At 40.9% G+C, this 17,362-nt stretch overlaps 1 protein-coding gene across 1 annotated transcript in view; it reads right to left on the bottom strand.

Moving 5' to 3' along the window:
- Positions 1–3,115: 3,115 nt before the first annotated feature.
- Positions 3,116–17,362, bottom strand: part of LOC138645862 (uncharacterized) — a 349,954-nt gene continuing 335,707 nt past the window's right edge. Inside the window, exons 11-14 of the mRNA XM_069735368.1 lie at positions 11,438–11,548; positions 9,168–9,255; positions 7,299–7,380; positions 3,116–3,576 (exon numbers count right to left, since the gene is read on the bottom strand). Of these exons, the coding sequence (XP_069591469.1) occupies positions 3,456–3,576; positions 7,299–7,380; positions 9,168–9,255; positions 11,438–11,548 (402 nt within the window). The 3' untranslated portion in view covers positions 3,116–3,455. The remainder of the gene's footprint in view (positions 3,577–7,298; positions 7,381–9,167; positions 9,256–11,437; positions 11,549–17,362) is intronic.

Genomic DNA, 17,362 nt, shown 5'->3' on the forward strand with positions numbered 1-17,362 from the left:
TGCCATTTGGAAAAAGACACCCCGAATGACCCCATTTTGGAAATGACAGTCATTTTGAAATGTATACAAAGGTGTAATGAGCATTTTTGCTACATGTGTTTTACAGTACTTATCATAGGCTTTTGTGAAAACAAAAAACTACATTTGTAAATTAATACTGCTTCCTCCCAAATACAGTATGGCAATATCCTAAATAAGGTCATACACTGCTGAGCAGGACTCAGATAAAAAAGAGGAACACTTGGCTTTTGTGGCACAGATGTTCCTGGAGTAGTAGGTGGGAGCCATTTGCAGAACTTCTGGTGAACTTCTGTGTGGCATAAATCTCCAAAAAGTGACCTCAGTTTGCAAATTACACTCAGGGAATTAATCTAAATGTGTAGTGACTATTTTGATCATACTGGCATTTTCCAAAATGTACAAATATATCATTTTAATACCCAATACATAATGTCCAGTTGGGCTTCTGGAGACGCTCACCCAAAAAAATTGGAAAATGGGTTGTCCAAGACTTAATTGATGACCTATCTCAACATGAAATCGGTAGAGATCCAACACCCCAACGATCAGCTTAAAACTGCTCCATCAGTGTCTAGAACTAAGTGATGTACGAGTGGAACATAGCAGCATTGTGCATTAATTAGTGACAACAGTTGAGTACTGCAGTACATTCACTTCAATGAGAGATAAAGTAGTTGGCAGCGGCCATGTACAGGGTTGCTTTATTCCACCTTTTTAATGAAAGTGTGAGACATGTATTGACTGACACTCATAATCTCACACAGCGCTACAGTAAGGCTATGTGCACATGTCCGGATTTGCAGCGGAAATTTCATCTGCAATTCCGCAACTGTGCCGCGGGTAAAACACATGCGGAATTTCCTGCTAGACACTAGTGTTTTACAAGCGTAATTAGCTTGCAGAATGCTAGCGTTTTACAAGCGATCTGTAGCATCGCTTGGAAAACTGATTGACAGGTTGCATGCGGGATATAAGGGGATCAATGCATTCCTATGTGGGCGGGATCCCCGCGATTCCGCACAAGGATTGAACATGTTGCATTTTTTCCGGAATGCGATTCCACCGTGGAAAAAAACGCAACATGTGCACAAAAAGTGCGGATTGCATTCTAATAATAGGATGCTTAATGTATGCGTTTTTTTCGCAGTTTTATCGCGTTTAATAGCGAAAAACTGCGAAAAAACGTGAAAAATCCTGAACTTGTTCAAATAGCCTAAGGTCAGAGGTAACACAGTACAGCAAAGCTAACAAAGTGCAGCAGAGCTAACACTGTAATAAGGCAAATTTCACATCTGTTGTACTAGTAACACATTTGCACTGCAGGTGTCGTCTCATAGTGCAGTGCGTAAAGAACCCTGTACATCTGATACTTGAAATCGTCGGTGGTGGCCATGCCCAGTGCCTAGCGCACTCATGTAGTCATGGTCCCACGGTGATGAATGTGCGCGGGCAACATATTACTGCTCCCTCATGGCTGTATGGTCAGTGGCTCACCCCATGGTGGTGGTGTAGAGAGGAAACTGGAGCTGCAAGAGGGGTTTAGTCACACAGAAATAAACTTTATTTTAAAAAGCAGTAGATTCATCATTGCAAATGGAATTACAAAAAGCTTGATGGTTACACATGTGATATGAAAACATTAATGTAATCCCCAAATTTAGGGTACACTAGTGCTTCAGTTCCATTCTCATAGGCAGCCAGTGTTGGGTGGAGGGCCAGTGCAGCCGAGCTGACATCACTTCAAATGTGTTTGCAATGAGACAAGGTTTAACTACTACATTACTACTACATAATTGTGGCAGAGTGAGCAAAAGCCAGCAATGTTTTTATTTATATTTTTCACCTCATTCTCCATGTGGTAAAAGTGATAATATTCTGATAACTCTAACTTTTTAATTTTTTTCTGCAGATAGTCAGATGAGGACTTGTTTTTAGCAGTACGAGACAACATTTTCAGTGACATCATTGTTTTACCATATGACTTTTTGGTTACTTTTATGTAAGTTTAAAGAAAAATCTAAAATGTTAGCATTTTTTTATGTATTTTTCTTTACATGCTCCCCATACAAATATAACCCCTGTTGGGGGAAGACTGGTGTACAGAAACTGAGGCTGATAGGAGCAGACAGTGTTTCTCAGTTAGGCTACCTTCACACTTGCGTTGGTACGGGGCCGTCGCAAACTGTCGGCCCGACGGACAATGTGTTAAATGTAGCACAACGTGGGCAGCGGATGCAGTTTTACAACGCATCCGCTGCCCATTGCGATGAGCGGGGAGAAGGGGGCGAAGTTTCAGCCGCGCATGCGCGGTCGAAAATGGCGGAGACGACGCACAAAAAAAGTCACATTGCACGTTTTTTGTGCGTCGCGACTGCCAAAAACATGACGCATCCGTTGCACGACGGATGCGACGTGTGGCCATACGTCGCAATGCGTCAGTAATACAAGTCTATGGAGAAAAAATGCATCCCACGGGCACATTTGCACGATGCGTTTTTTCACCAAACCGATGCATTGTGACGTACGCCAAATGATGCAAGTGTGAAAGTACCCTAAGAGACATTAGCTGCATTGCCTTGTCAACCTGGAAGAGTAGAAACAGCAGCAGAGGACAGGACTGATTGGCTGAGCAAGCTGGAGTACAAGGGAGGAGGAGGCAGAGAATACTGAGAGAATATAGCAGTGAACCAGGACAGCACAGTGTGTGGACTGACAGTTCTGCAGCTCCATGTTAGAGGACAATGAGCCTTGGAGCAGCACCACATTTACATATCTGCCAGGTTGCCCAGGGTTGCCCACCTCCTCCTGGTTTCCCATCAAGGAAAATAACTCTACCTTCCATTCCTACTGAATCCTAAAGTCCCAGGCTGTAATTGCAGAACTACCACATTAAGGAGTGAGTAGCTCCTTAGACTTGTGGTTGCAATGGGGATAAGTATATAAGAGCTATCTATAAAAGAGTATTGCTGGAACTTCTGGTTTAACATACTTTTAGTTATAATAGGGCTAGCCATGGAGGAGATCTTTCTCCTAAGGCATTATGCGCACCAACGGACTCTGAAAGTGCACCATCACCCATGGCAACCAAGTCCCCAAATTGAATTTTCTTGTTTCCATTGCTGTAGCCATTTATAGTTTAATCAGTATTAGTTAGAAGTGTGTGTTGTGATTCAAAGGGGAAGTGTCATCCCTAATATTCAGGTTAACTGCAAAGCCCTATATTGTATTTGTAGTTGTGGATTGTCTAATACTATTTATTTTATTGTTACTTTCTATTTCCCTTACCACATTCATCATTTAAACACTGTATTAAGTTGCTCAGATAATTACAAACATGGAGATACCAATTAGGTCTCCATTTTTCTACTTTTTATTAAGAAAACATATTATATAGGAAAAAAGGTTTTTTTTGGGTGGGATTGGGGGGCATTCAATTATTTCTTTTTAGTTCCATGAAGTGTAGCAGTGGTACATTTTAGTCTTTCTCTCTGGATCTTGTCAGCAATTCCCAGCTTGAAAGCATCACAAGATGTGGCATGAGAAGGAGATGGCATCCTAAAACAAGCAAAAACAAACATAGTTATAAGATGGTGCTTTAATGTGGACTGTTAGAGCACTGGACCAACTCTTTCCTACCTCATGACATCAGAAGTCCCACCCCATAGACAGAACAGAGCGGAAATGAAGCCTCCGCTTTGTAGATGTGACCGCTCTGTGCTGGGGAAGAACGGTCCGTGCACAACAGGCAGGTAAAATGCAATTACCTGCCTCTTAGTGCTTAGGTACATTTTTTTGTTTTTCATAAAGTCCCGGATACCCCCTTTAACCTTATAACAGCAAAATAATTATGTCTTGGGCCTTGTTCACACGTTCAGTATTTTACATCAGTATTTATAAGCCAAAACCAGGAGTGGGTGATAAATCCAGAAGTGGTGACATGTTCCTATTATACTTTTCCTCTGACTGTTCCACCACTCAATTTAGCTTACAAATACTGATGTAATATCCTGCATGCGTGACTGTGGCTTAATAGTATGTACGCAAATTGACTATTTGCAGTAGATTTTTGTGTATCAAAACCCTGAGCTTTGGCAGGAAAAACACCTTTTAAAATATGCGCGTTTTTGACACATTTTTTTCAGCGTTTTAGGCTCAGTTCTCCCCATAAGCTTCTGAAGCTGCAGTATTTCTGCGCCTAGGTTACGTGCGTTTTTTCATTGCAATTTTGCATGCGTTTTCTTAACATGAGTTTTTGTCGTGTTTCTGACTCTGTCTTTTTGTCTCTTTTTGGTGTGTCATGCTTTAAATAAAGCTACGGTACTTTATTTTTGATACTTCCTGGTGTTTGGCTTTGACAAAACTTTAGTGACATACTTAGGTGCGGATTACATGTGTATTCAACATGGTTCTGCCACGGAAACTAATGCAAGTTTATGGGGAAAATCCGCACAGAAGACTCAAGAGAAATTGATATGCTGCGGATTTGAAACATGTACCACATGTCAATTCATGCTGAGTAAATAAAGAAGCCCAAGGAGCAGAAGATTTATATAAATCCTATCCATTTTCCTGGAACTGTAAGAAGCTGCATTTTTAAAGAAAAAAAATGCAATGCCAAAAATGCACCAAAACTCATCATGGGAACGTAGCCTTAGGCCAGGGTCACATTAGTGTATAGCTCACCGATATATGACACTACTAAAGGTACAGTAAATGACACCAATAAAACTTAACATTTACTAAATATAATAAAACAGTACAACATACACGACCTAAAAACACGTATGGCTGCTAATAAAGATACAGAGTGCACCAATTCTCTATAGGGCCAACAATCTGTACCCTACCTTACCCTGTTGAGAATAGGACACTTTATTTGATATTCTGTGTCACATTAGTGTATAGCATCCGATGTGAGAGCATTGGATGCAATATGCTAATGACCCTCGGCTCCTGCTCTGCTGTGATCTGGAGCCAAATGTCAGTCTCTCTCATGCTAGAATCGGTGCACAGGTGCGGAGGAGACGGAGAAAGTAATTTCTCCATCTCCTCCATTGGCGGCAATAGCAGGAATCGCACTGTACTCAGGTAATATCCCAGTGCAGTACAATGTTTCACAAAGAACCATAGACTTGCATGGCTGGAAGCGATCTGATTCTTGGATGTAGTCGCAGCATGCAGCAATTGTTTTCGCGTGCCGAATGGGCATGGAAAAATAATCGCAGATGTGAGCTGCCCCATAGTATAACATAGGGCCGAGTGCAATCCAATTTTTTTATCGGACTGCACTCATCCGATTTCATTGCATGTGTGAGTTAGCCCTTAGTGTGGCTTTTGATGCATTTTATACATGCATTTTTTTCCATTCAGTTGAACACTACAAGAATGAACATGCTGCAGACATGAAAAAAAAAATGCTTAGAAAAAATAAGCGATTAGTGCATGTGATTTCAGAAAGCTTATTAATTTTGCAGGTTCTGTAAAAGGCTATGTTTTTCAGAATAAATAATGAGCAGAGAATATGAGGTAAAAACGCTGCGTGTGAACATGCTTTAATCACCAGTACAGCGTTTTTTTATTGCACCCCTACATGGGTGCTTTAAATGTAAGCTCCCTGCTCCACTATCTCACACTCACCTGTCAACCCTTTCATTCTTTTCCAGCCTAGCTCCAGTCGGTCTCCAGTGAAAAATGACTTGCCGGCGCCCGCCAATGTCTGCAGGAGTGCATCGGAGGTCACTTTTTAATGCAATTCTATGAGAGCCTCCTTCTGGTTCTCATAGACTTGTATTGAGAGCTTGCAACATAACTTCTGACTTCTGGACAGTCAAAAGCTATGGGCACAAGATGGCGCCCCAGGACCAGAGCGGCGTCAGTAGGAAGTGAATCCGCCGGAAGGTGAGTATAAGAATGGGGGCATGGAGCTTAGATTTAAAATGCCACTCCAGGGCTAGATAAAAAAAACGCAAAGTGAAAATGAAAAATATGAATCTTGAACCAGGTGGAACAGGTACAAGTGGAGGAGATGGACATGGCGGTATAGGTGGAAGAGGCAGGGCAGCAAGGTGGCTCAGAGGTCAGCACTGCAGCACTGGGGTCTTGGGTTCAAATCCAACCAAGGACAACATTTGTAAGGAGTTTGTATGCTCTCCCCGTGCTTGCATGGATTTCCTCTTGGTACTCTGGTTTCCTCCCACACTCTAAAAACCTATTGATAAGGAAATTAGATTGTGAGCTCTAATGGGAAAGTGCCCATGATGTCTGCAAAGAATGCGCTATATAACTGAGTAAAATAAATAAATAAATGAAGAGTCAAGGGAGCAGTAATCCAGCACTGGTTGCTTTTGTTTTTTTGCACTTTTTTCATGATTTTTTTATTATTATTTTTTAAATTTAACTCACTTAAAACAACAAATAATTTACAAAATTAAAACTAGGAATCTAGAACCATGAGGCATAGGTCCAAGTGAGGTTGATGTGTCTGTATAGGTGGAAGAGGCAATGGAGAAGTAACCCAACATTTTTTTTAGGGAAATGACTACAAAGAACATAGAATGAACCAAAGAAAGAATGAAACAAAAATAAAATAACAAGCTACAGCAAGAGGGCAAAGGTCCAACTGGAAAAGGTGATGGATGTGGTGGTGTAAGTGGAAGAGATGGAGGAGGAGGTAACCAATTTTTTTTGGGGGGGGAGGAAGCCCCAAATGAAACGAAAGGCAAATAAGGTTGAAGACAGGCTGAGTGCAGCTGTTATAGTTGTCTAGTCATGGAAAAGTATTGACTAGTCCTGTGGGATCCACACCTGGTTCATTTTAAGTAATGTTAGCTTCCCACGTTGGATGTGGACAGGCAGATGAGCTTGTCTGTGATGACATTCCCTGCCATGCTAAACACACATTCCGATAGTACACTTGCTTCAGGGCAGGCCAACACCTCCAAGGCATAAAGGACAAGCTCAGGCCATGTTTCCAATTTAGAGACCCAGAAGTTAATTGGGGCAAACCCATCAATTAGTAAAAATATTCTAAATAATAAATAATAATAATAATGTCTAATTTGTTACATACTGACTTTATACTTGTCAAGTGACAGACACTGTAAAGGTACATCTTTGAAATTTAACACAAAAAATATTATATAGTTTTTAATGCTCAAAAAGTTGACCTTCATGTGATCAAGCAATTTTTAGTTAAATTGCAAATAAAACTATTATAGAGTTACTCAAGATGCATATAAACTGTTATTGGTATAATGTTACCATGTGGTACCGCTTACCTCTTTCTTGGTGCTGACAACCTTTTAAAAACATCATCTTTACAGCATTTCTTTTTTACTGATTTTGGAGGCTGTGGATCAGCTAAAATTAAAAAAAAATAAAGGCATGCTTACATTAAGAAAAATTTGAATGGTTGGCCTGTAATTTCCTGGCTCTGTCTTCTTTCCTTTTTTGAAGATGGGGCCAACATTTGCCCTTTCTACAATCATCTGGGACTTCTCCTGTTTTCCAGGATTTTTCAGAAATTTTGGTTAAAAGTTCTGCAATTTCCTCTGCTAACTCTTTCATTACCCTAGGATGTAATTCATCTGGACCAGGAAATTTAAATTCTTTTAAATTATTTACATGTTCCCTCACCATCTCTCTGTTTATAGATGGTGTGGATTCTTTTAATTTCTTCAATGGCACTGTGAAGATCAGTTGATGTTACAATTGGTTTCTTAGAGAACACAGATGCAAAACAGGAATTTAAAAGTTTTGCCTTCTCAACATCATTTTTGACCACGTTACCCTTTTCATCCTGTAAAAATCCTATAGCATCTTTTACTTTTCTCTTGCTTGTGACATACCCCCAAAATCCTTTTTACTGCCTTTGGTCACCCTGGCAAGCCTTACTTCATTACTGGCTGTAAAATGCAAACATGTAAGTAAAACATATATATAAGTCAAATTTTGGCAATTGCTCATTTAGCCTACAGTTGCCATTAGAGAGAGCTACTTACATCTTACATTGTGAATTCAGGGAGAGATGAGGGAATTCACATGCAATGAGTTACACTCAGTGGTGCCAGCAAGCAGCTACACTGTTATAATTAAACTATATTTCTGCGTCCAAAGTATTTCATACACAATAGATAATTGTCAACTGAACAAACATTTGGCCGATTGCTATTGCTCCCAAGTTTCCCACACACAGAAACTGCTTTGACATTGGTTATCTTCTCCTGGAGAGCAAAAGGATCAGTAAACCCACATGCAAGATCATTCTTTTCTAAACATCAACTGTCAAGGGGGAGGAGGGAGGCTCCCACAAACATTAGGCTGTCGGACGATCCTGTCAATATTGGTGCTTTGGCTGACATTTGTCTAATGTGTATGTGAGACTTAAAGTGAACCTGTCACCAGAATTTTGATAAGTAAACTGCAGGCATTGTAATGTTGGCGCTGTTACAATGTTTAAAGTGATATCTGGGGTGAGGAAATTCGTCTTATGGTTCTCGTGTTATCAGTGTTGGAAGTTTTAAGTTAATGATATGCCCATGCTCCAGGGCGGGACTGTAGGCAGAGTCTTATCTTCCTTCTCTAAGCCAGAGAAACAATGGAGAGACCTTCCCACAGGACTGCCCTAAAGCATAAACAGTCTGTTTCTCTCTCTGTCTCTCTGATGAGACACAAGTTTGTACTTTGGGATGGCCTGTGGGCAGGTATTTCCTTGGTTTCTCTGGCTTAGAGCAGGAAAATAAGACTCTGCCTACAGTTGCGCCCCAGAGCATTGGCATATCATTAACTAAAAACTTCTAACACTGATTCCACAAGAACCACAAGATGTATTTCTTCACCCCAGATATCATTTTAATCATTTTAACACCACCAACCTGACAATGCCTGTAGTTTACTTAGCAAAATGCTGCTGACAGGTTCGCTTTAAGGAAACAGTGTATTGGTTTTCTTTTCATACATGCTGCCAGAATTTATATTGAATTAGGAAGCTAATTTATTTATTACCTGGCATAGATAATCTCCCTTAACAATGAAGGATCTGGCATGTTCAAAGTCAACATGCCTGATCCTGTTTTGCCACAACTTCTGTCATCCATCAAGACGTGAGGCCAAACAAATGAGAAAATATTCTTTTGAATATTACCTACCTCGTAAATGTCTAGATGAAGAGCGTTCTCTGTATCCTGGTAAATAGTAATCCAGTTTCCAGTTGAGATTCCACCTACTTCTCGCTCCCTGGACATTCAAAGACACACAATATCACTAAATATACAGTATATAATGATGGGGTTGCACCAGAAAGATAATAATAATAATCTTTATTTTTATATAGCTCTAACATATTCTGCAGCGCTTTACAGTTTGCACACATTTTCATCACTGTCCCCGATGGGGAACACAATCTAAATTCCCTATCAGTATGTCTTTGGAATGTGGGAGGAAACCAGAGCACCCAGAGGAAACCCACACAAACACGGGGATAACATACAAACTCCTTGCAGATGGTGTCCTTGGTGGGATTTAAACCCAGAACCCTAGTGCTTCAAGGCTGCCAACCACTGAGCCATAAGATTTTGTTCAACTGTTTAAAAATGACTAGTTAGGCAAAGTATTCTAAATAAAGGCCTAAAAAAGGGCTACAAATCCATACTGAGACTTAAGTATTTCGGCCCTGGAGTATACATCAAAACTTCTCATGGTGTAAACCTTTGACAGAAAGCTCAAGAGTGGTGTTAACTAGTGATGGGTGAGAACTAATTGGATGCTTGCTACTCGAATCAAGCAAACCCTAATGATCGCTTTGAATAACGAGCATAATGGAAGTCAATGGGAAACTAGAGCATTTTCCAGTACACTCTACCAGGAGATCTGGAGGGTTGGAAAAATTGTTGAAATGGATGGAAACACTGCTGCATTGGAATGGAAACAGCATGGGCAAGACACATGTCTGACTCCTAGGTCACAATGTTGTCAGAGTATTACGCTACTTTTGCGAACTGACAATAAAACATACAAAACCGAAGATAAAATGGATTTTACAGGAAAAAAATGTTAGGAAACATTCATTCATTTTTGCTGGATAATGATTTCTATATAAAGCAAAATAAAAAAAGAGAAGAAAAAACAAACAAACAAACGCCATCTCTCACTGTATTTCCTTGTCGTTTTTAACAATAAATAAATAAATAAATAAATAATTTTGAATAACTGACGTGGGGTCCTCCCTATTTTTATTAACCAGCTAAGGCAAAGCAGACAGCTGTAGGTTGATATTATCAGGCTGGTAAGTTCCATGGTTATTGGCCCTTTTACAGCCTAAAAATACCAGCTCGCAACAGCGCCAGAAGTGGTACATCAAATTTGATGTGCCAATTTTGTCACCATGTCTCAGCTTTCCCCGATTGGTGGCCAGGCTAGTGGGATTTGGAGCTGGTGACAAGTATGATTTGTCAAAATTTACAGCTGCCATCAACCCCTATGGTAAATAATGGAGAGGAGTCTGACATACTATTACTAACCCAGTAAGAAAAGGTAAAAAGCATACACAAAAATACTTTTTTCACAAAACACTCCCTGACAAATGCCCTAGAAGACTAGAAGCAATGAGATGAAACTGAATGGGAGGAGACACAGATTAGTTAATAGAAAAAACGTTTTGACAGTGCGGGTGATCAATGAGTGGAACAGGCGGCCACGAGAGGTGGTGAGTTCTCCTTCTATGGAAGTTTTCAAACAGAGGCTGGACAGACATCTGTCTGGGATGATTTAGTGAATCCTGCTTTGAGCAGGGGGTTGGACCAGATGACCCTGGAGGTCCCTTCCAACTCTACCATTCTATGATTCTATGAATCTATGACCTAAGCCTGCTGTTTCTATATCAGTATGTGGTACTACCAAAACTCCAGGGAGGTGCATTTACTGTTTGATTCAGATCTTTCCTTCGCTCTCTATATTTAATCAGTTGCAATTTGTAACTTAAATATATCTTGAAAACTCACTTGTTTCTGACTGTGGAAATATAAAAAAAAACTTGCAGAAAAAACAGCACTCACCATTCCTTTAAAAAGTACGTTTCTTATTTAATGTGGTGGGACAGCCTTTAGAAAACAGGGGGAGCCAGGAAGTGGACAAGGACAACAGCTGTTTTGTGCTTATCCCAGCGCTTCTGCAAGTCCAAGCAAACTGAGCCATGTGGTAGGACCTGCTTGTGTGGGTCCCACCACATGAAATAAAGGAAATGATTTTTTAAGGAATGGTGAGTGCTGTTTTTTTAAAAAAATTTTCATTATACTTCATCCCATTTTGCATGCACCACCATTCCTATATTTAAGTGGTATGCCTTATATTAACCAGTGATTCGTTGACTGGTTGGTGCCGTTTTTTCTTGTATCTGTTTTCTATATAAAAAAAAACCTACCAAAGTTTCCATTTCATACAAGAGTTCTTCTATATTGTTCTTCGTTGTCTGAATGTCTTGATCGCTGAGTATGGGCTTTTCCCTCCTCGGTGTGTAACAGATACATCGCAGCTATAAGGAACAAAAACATTTAAAGAAGTTCTAAATATCTATGTTTTTCATGATTTTAATAACTTAATGTGTTTAATATTAAATTGACCAGTTGAAGCGCACTTGCGATCGTCGTCATTCACGCACCCCAGTTCCCATTCTCCCGCAGAAGATGCTGCAATAAAGGCTGAAAAATTAGCCTGGAGAGTGCCATTCGTTTGTCTGTATTTGATACTTAATATTAAAATAAAAAGATATTTTTTAACTTGCACAAATTTTTTCTATCGAGTACAGTTCTCTGAATGTATGAATGAAAATGTTTTTTTGGTTGTTATAACTGCATCCAGTGAGATTTATTCTGTATCATGAACAGGAATTACTATCAGCAAATGTTTATCCTTTGAGAAGGCATTGCCACTAGTGATGAGCGAACATGCTCGGTGATACTCGGATATCACTCGAGTATCTCGGTGTTCGGATGTGCTCGGAACTTTTTTTGGAGAATTGGCTGGTGCTTAGATTTAATGCTGGAATCCCCACCCTGCATTTTTTGGGGCCTGTTACACAGAAAATAAACATGCGGGGATTGCATCCCAGTCACTGTAATGCCATAGCACCTTTACTGTGATTGGCTGGCCATCTTACCTCATCAGAGGTTATGAAAGAACCAGCGCCACCATGCTTAGCACACGGACACCATTGCACAACTCAGGGACAGTTCTGATTGGAGGGAGAGAGAAGTTGTCCAGGCCTGTGTGCACAGTTTTAGGAATCATTGTTCTCTAGTGGTGTTACTTTGCTGAACCATCTTGCTAAAAGTCATTTTAAGGGCTAATCTTATGCTTTGCTTTTTCTATGGGATACATTCTGCATTTAGCAGCTGGTGGAGCAGGGAGAATGGCTTAATACAGCCTCTAGGCAGGGCTTGGGGCTTTGCAGGCCGTTACTAAATACTGTATATAGCTGCTGCAGGTGACCATGTTTATTTTTTTTGTCCAAAAATTCACTATTGTCATCCATACAGTTTAACATGCTCTGTGTGAAATTAAGTGATTTGAAATTTTAAAAAAAAAACCTTGGCCTGCCACAAGTGACCACACTTTGTTTCAATAAAAAAAAATATATATTTTGAATTAATCAAGGAAACTTGGGGTAATTGATACACAACGATTTTGCCAGTTTTCCCACCCAGGCAAGAAGATTTGATTTGCCAAAAGGGTATCAAACCAGACTTACAAGAAAACCTTATTTAAATATAACCTTTATTAGGTAATTTCTAAAATTGAGTAATCAGAACCAGTTGTAGTACCAAAGTAAATAAAGTGCATACGTAAAAGTAAACCAGTGCACACATATAAAGCTAAATATCTAAAGTGATAGAAGGGTACTCTGTCCCTATTATAACGTAATGCACCGCTTCCTATCTGCAGAGGTTGGCCCCCTATGAAGATATACGTTAATGGCGCCCCTGCTCATACGTCATCTGTAACTGGTCTACCCTGTAACATTCTGGAAGAGGATGAAAACAGATCAATGTGCCCTAGTTCACTACATAAAAAAAATGATACTGCAAGGTATACAGGTGGCTCCAGTTCTTTTGTGATGGATGGCAAGACAGTACAGTATCACATTCCCCTTGCCGCATCAAGACCCTCTTCCGCAAGTCAAATACATCTGGCACCGCCCTGCCTGGAAAACCGCTTTAATATTTGTTTAAAGAGAGGAATAGAAGAGAGCATTTATAATTTATTTACATCTACTATTGAAGATATTATGTTGAATATCTTGTTGCTTTTCCAGAATTTGATCAGTTTGGAGATTCCGTTAGCATTTCTACATTCTTGATTGTTATTTATTGGAGTTTTACGGTTAAATTATGGAGTAGGAATACATTTCAAGAATACCCAGACATGCTGTGATTCAACCAGACTGCTCATAAAAAAAAGTCAACTAAATAATAAGCATGTATTGTTGAGGCGGCCGTTGTGCACAGGAAATTTTCAGTAAAATGAAAACAAATTGCTGGTAGTAAGGCATTTGTCACAGTCTGATTACTTGGCAGTCACTGTGGGAGCTCCAATTTGTCAAGCTACATCAGGAGAACAGGAGAATGCAAGGGTCGGACAATGTTATTTGCATGTTCATTTTCTAATAATCAATAAACGTGGGTATTTCCAAGTGATGTTCCTTTTACACCATTTGCCAGAGCAGGATGATCCTTAAAAGCTGAAAAAGTTGTTTTTCTTTATCATTTACAATAACTGTTCGTTCCATTGGATGCAGTTAATTCTCAGAAAGATACCGGTTATATGTTTCATGGTAGATATATGCAGATATTTTACTTCTCTATACAAAGAAAAGTGTTTTTCTACTGCTCATGTACAGGAATGATCTGTTTTTTTAATGTATGCACTTGCATTCTCAAGAGATTAAGGGGTATTTAATATAATTAATTAAAATACTATTTTCATCATGTGTTACTTCATGTTGTGTTACGGTACCCTACAAAACGGATGACCCTACATGCTGCTGTGCGTTAATAGCCGTGAAAAGCTTGCAGCAATAAAGCGCTGCAGTGGGGAAAAGTTAAATCCCGAACACACTGGTGGACACAGACAGAAACGGGCCGCTGTGCAAGAACAGGAATCGGGCACTTTGCAGCCAAATAGCTCATCATAATGCACAATTCCATCTGCTTTGGAGGGGAAATTGTCCCCTTACCTTTTGGGCTCCTGTGTGGCTACAAATATTGCACCAATAATATGTCTATCCCTGCCCTAACGATCATAAAGAAGTGATTTAAACTGAGATGCCATCTCTTTATTTGATGGAAAAGCCCCTTAAACCTCTTCCTAACATAGGAACGGCAAGCGCCAGGCTATGTTATTCAGCTGGATCAAGCTCCCATCACTACTGTTTATCCATTGCAATGCTACACACAATATCTTTTCAATGCCCCATGCCCCCTTCCCTTTTGTTAAGATCGCAAAAAAGCAAATGGGATGCCTGTTGTGAATTCTGTGGCCAAGCTCTCTCCTGTGGTCGTGAGTGGTACTTCGGCTGGTTCTGTCTATGAGCTTCCTTTCGTGGATGAGAGTGGTACTGCGGCTTCTGAGTTTCCTTCCTCAGGTGATGAGGTTAAGTCGTTAGGTGCTGCTCTATTTAACTCCACCTAGTGCTTTGATCCTGGTCTCCAGTCAATGTTCTAGTATTGGTCTTGCTTCCTCCTGGATCGTTCCTGTGGCCTGTCTTCCTGCATAAGCTAAGTTTTGCTTGTGTTATTTTTGTTTGCTATTTTTTCTGTCCAGCTTGCTATCTTGGTTTTTCTTGCTTGCTGGAAGCTCTGGGACGCAGAGGGAGCACCTCCGTACCGTTAGTCGGTGCGGAGGGTCTTTTTGCCCCCTCTGCGTGGTTGTTTGTAGGGTTTTGTGTTGACCGCAAAGCTATCTTTCCTATCTTCGGTCTGTTCAGTAAGTTGGGCCTCACTTTGCTAAATCTATTTCATCTCTGCGTTCGTATTTTCATCTCAACTCACAGTCATTATATGTGGGGGGCTGCCTTTTCCTTTGGGGTATTTCTCTGAGGCAAGCTAGGCTTATTTTTCTTTCTTAGGGCTAGCTAGTTTCTCAGGCTGTGCTCGAGGCGCATAGGACTGGTCAGGAGCGCTCCACGGCTACCTCTAGTGTGGTTGGATAGGATTAGGGATTGCGGTCAGCAGAGTTCCCACGTCTCAGAGCTCGTCCTTAGTTTTTGGTAATTGTCAGGTCACTTTGTGTGCTCTGAACTTCAAGGTCCATTGTGGTTCAGAATTACCTGTTCATAACAGTACTGGAGGCCCAAAGTACTAATGCTTCTCAATAGAGGGAAAAGAGAAGTTCTGAGACCATTTTTTTTTTCTTTGCACTGTGTTCTGTCTTTCTTTTCCCCTTTACATCAGGGTGGTTCAGAACACAGGTGTGGACATGGACATTCAGGGTCTGTTCTCTTTGATGGATAATCTCGCTATAAATGTACAGAATATTCATGATTTAGTGGTTCAGAATCCTACGTTAGAACCTAAAATTCCTATTCCTGAGTTATTTTCTGGAGATAGAGCTAAGTTTTTGAATTTTAAAAATAATTGTAAACTATTTCTGGCTTTGAAACCCCGCTCCTCTGGTGACCCAGTTCAACAAGTTAAGATCATTATTTCTTTATTACGTGGCGACCCTCAAGACTGGGCATTTTCCCTTGTGCCAGGAGATCCTGCATTATGTAATATTGATGCGTTTTTTCTGGCGCTCGGATTGCTGTACGATGAACCTAATTCAGTGGATCAGGCAGAGAAAAATTTGCTGGCTCTGTGTCAGGGTCAGGATGAGATAGAGATTTATTGTCAGAAGTTTAGAAAGTGGTACGTGCTCACTCAATGGAATGAATGTGCGCTGGCAGCTATTTTCAGAAAGGGTCTCTCTGAAACCCTTAAGGATGTCATGGTGGGATTTCCTATGCCTGCTGGTCTGAATGAGTCTATGTCTTTGGCCATTCAGATCGGTCGACGCTTGCGTGAGCGTAAATCTGTGCACCATTTGGCGGTATTATCTGAGCATAAACCTGAGCCTATGCAGTGCGATAGGACTTTGACCAGAGCTGAAAGGCAAGAACACAGACGTCAGAATGGGCTGTGTTTCTACTGTGGTGATTCCACTCATGCTATCTCCGATTGTCCTAAGCGCACTAAGCGGTTCGCTAGGTCTGCCACCATTGGTACGGTACAGTCGAAGTATCTTTTGTCCGTTACTTTGATCTGCTCTTTGTCTTCCTATTCTGTCATGGCATTTGTGGATTCAGGCGCTGCCCTGAATTTGATGGACTTGGAGTTTGCTAGGCGCTGTGGGTTTGTCTTGGAGCCCTTGCAGTGTCCTATTCCATTGAGAAGAATTGATGCTACGCCTTTGGCCAAGAATGAGCCTCAGTATTGGACCCAGCTGACCATGTGCATGGCTCCTGCGCACCAGGAGGATATTCGCTTTCTGGTGTTGCATAATCTGCATGATGTGGTCGTGTTGGGGTTGCCATGGCTACAAGTCCATAACCCAGTATTAGATTGGAAATCAATGTCTGTGTCCAGCTGGGGTTGTCAGGGGGTACATGGTGATGTTCCATTTCTGTATATCTCATCATCCACCCCTTCTGAGGTCCCAGAGTTCTTGTCTGATTACCGGGATGTATTCGATGAGCCCAAGTCCAATGCCCTACCTCCGCATAGGGATTGTGATTGTGCTATCGATTTGATTCCTGGTAGTAAGTTTCCTAAGGGTCGACTGTTTAATTTATCTGTACCTGAGCACGCCGCTATGCGGAGTTATGTAAAGGAATCCTTGGAGAAGGGTCATATTCGCCCGTCATCATCGCCATTGGGAGCGGGGTTCTTTTTTGTGGCCAAGAAGGATGGTTCGCTGAGACCTTGTATTGATTACCGCCTTCTAAATAAAATTACGGTCAAATGTCAGTACCCCTTGCCGCTGCTGTCTGATTTGTTTGCTCGGATTAAGGGGGCTAGTTGGTTCACCAAGATAGATCTTCGTGGTGCATATAATCTTGTGCGTATTAAACGGGGCGATGAATGGAAAACAGCATTTAATACGCCCGAAGGCCATTTTGAGTACCTGGTTATGCCAATCGGGCTTTCTAATGCTCCATCAGTGTTTCAGTCCTTTATGCATGACATCTTCCGAGAGTACCTGGATAAATTCCTGATTGTATTCTTGGATGATATTTTGGTCTTCTCAGATGATTGGGAGTCTCATGTGAAGCAGGTCAGAATGGTGTTCCAGGTCCTGCGTGCTAATTCTT

This window comes from Ranitomeya imitator, chromosome 7, assembly GCF_032444005.1.
Source record: "Ranitomeya imitator isolate aRanImi1 chromosome 7, aRanImi1.pri, whole genome shotgun sequence".
In the NCBI taxonomy this organism is placed as follows: Eukaryota; Metazoa; Chordata; class Amphibia; order Anura; family Dendrobatidae; genus Ranitomeya; species Ranitomeya imitator.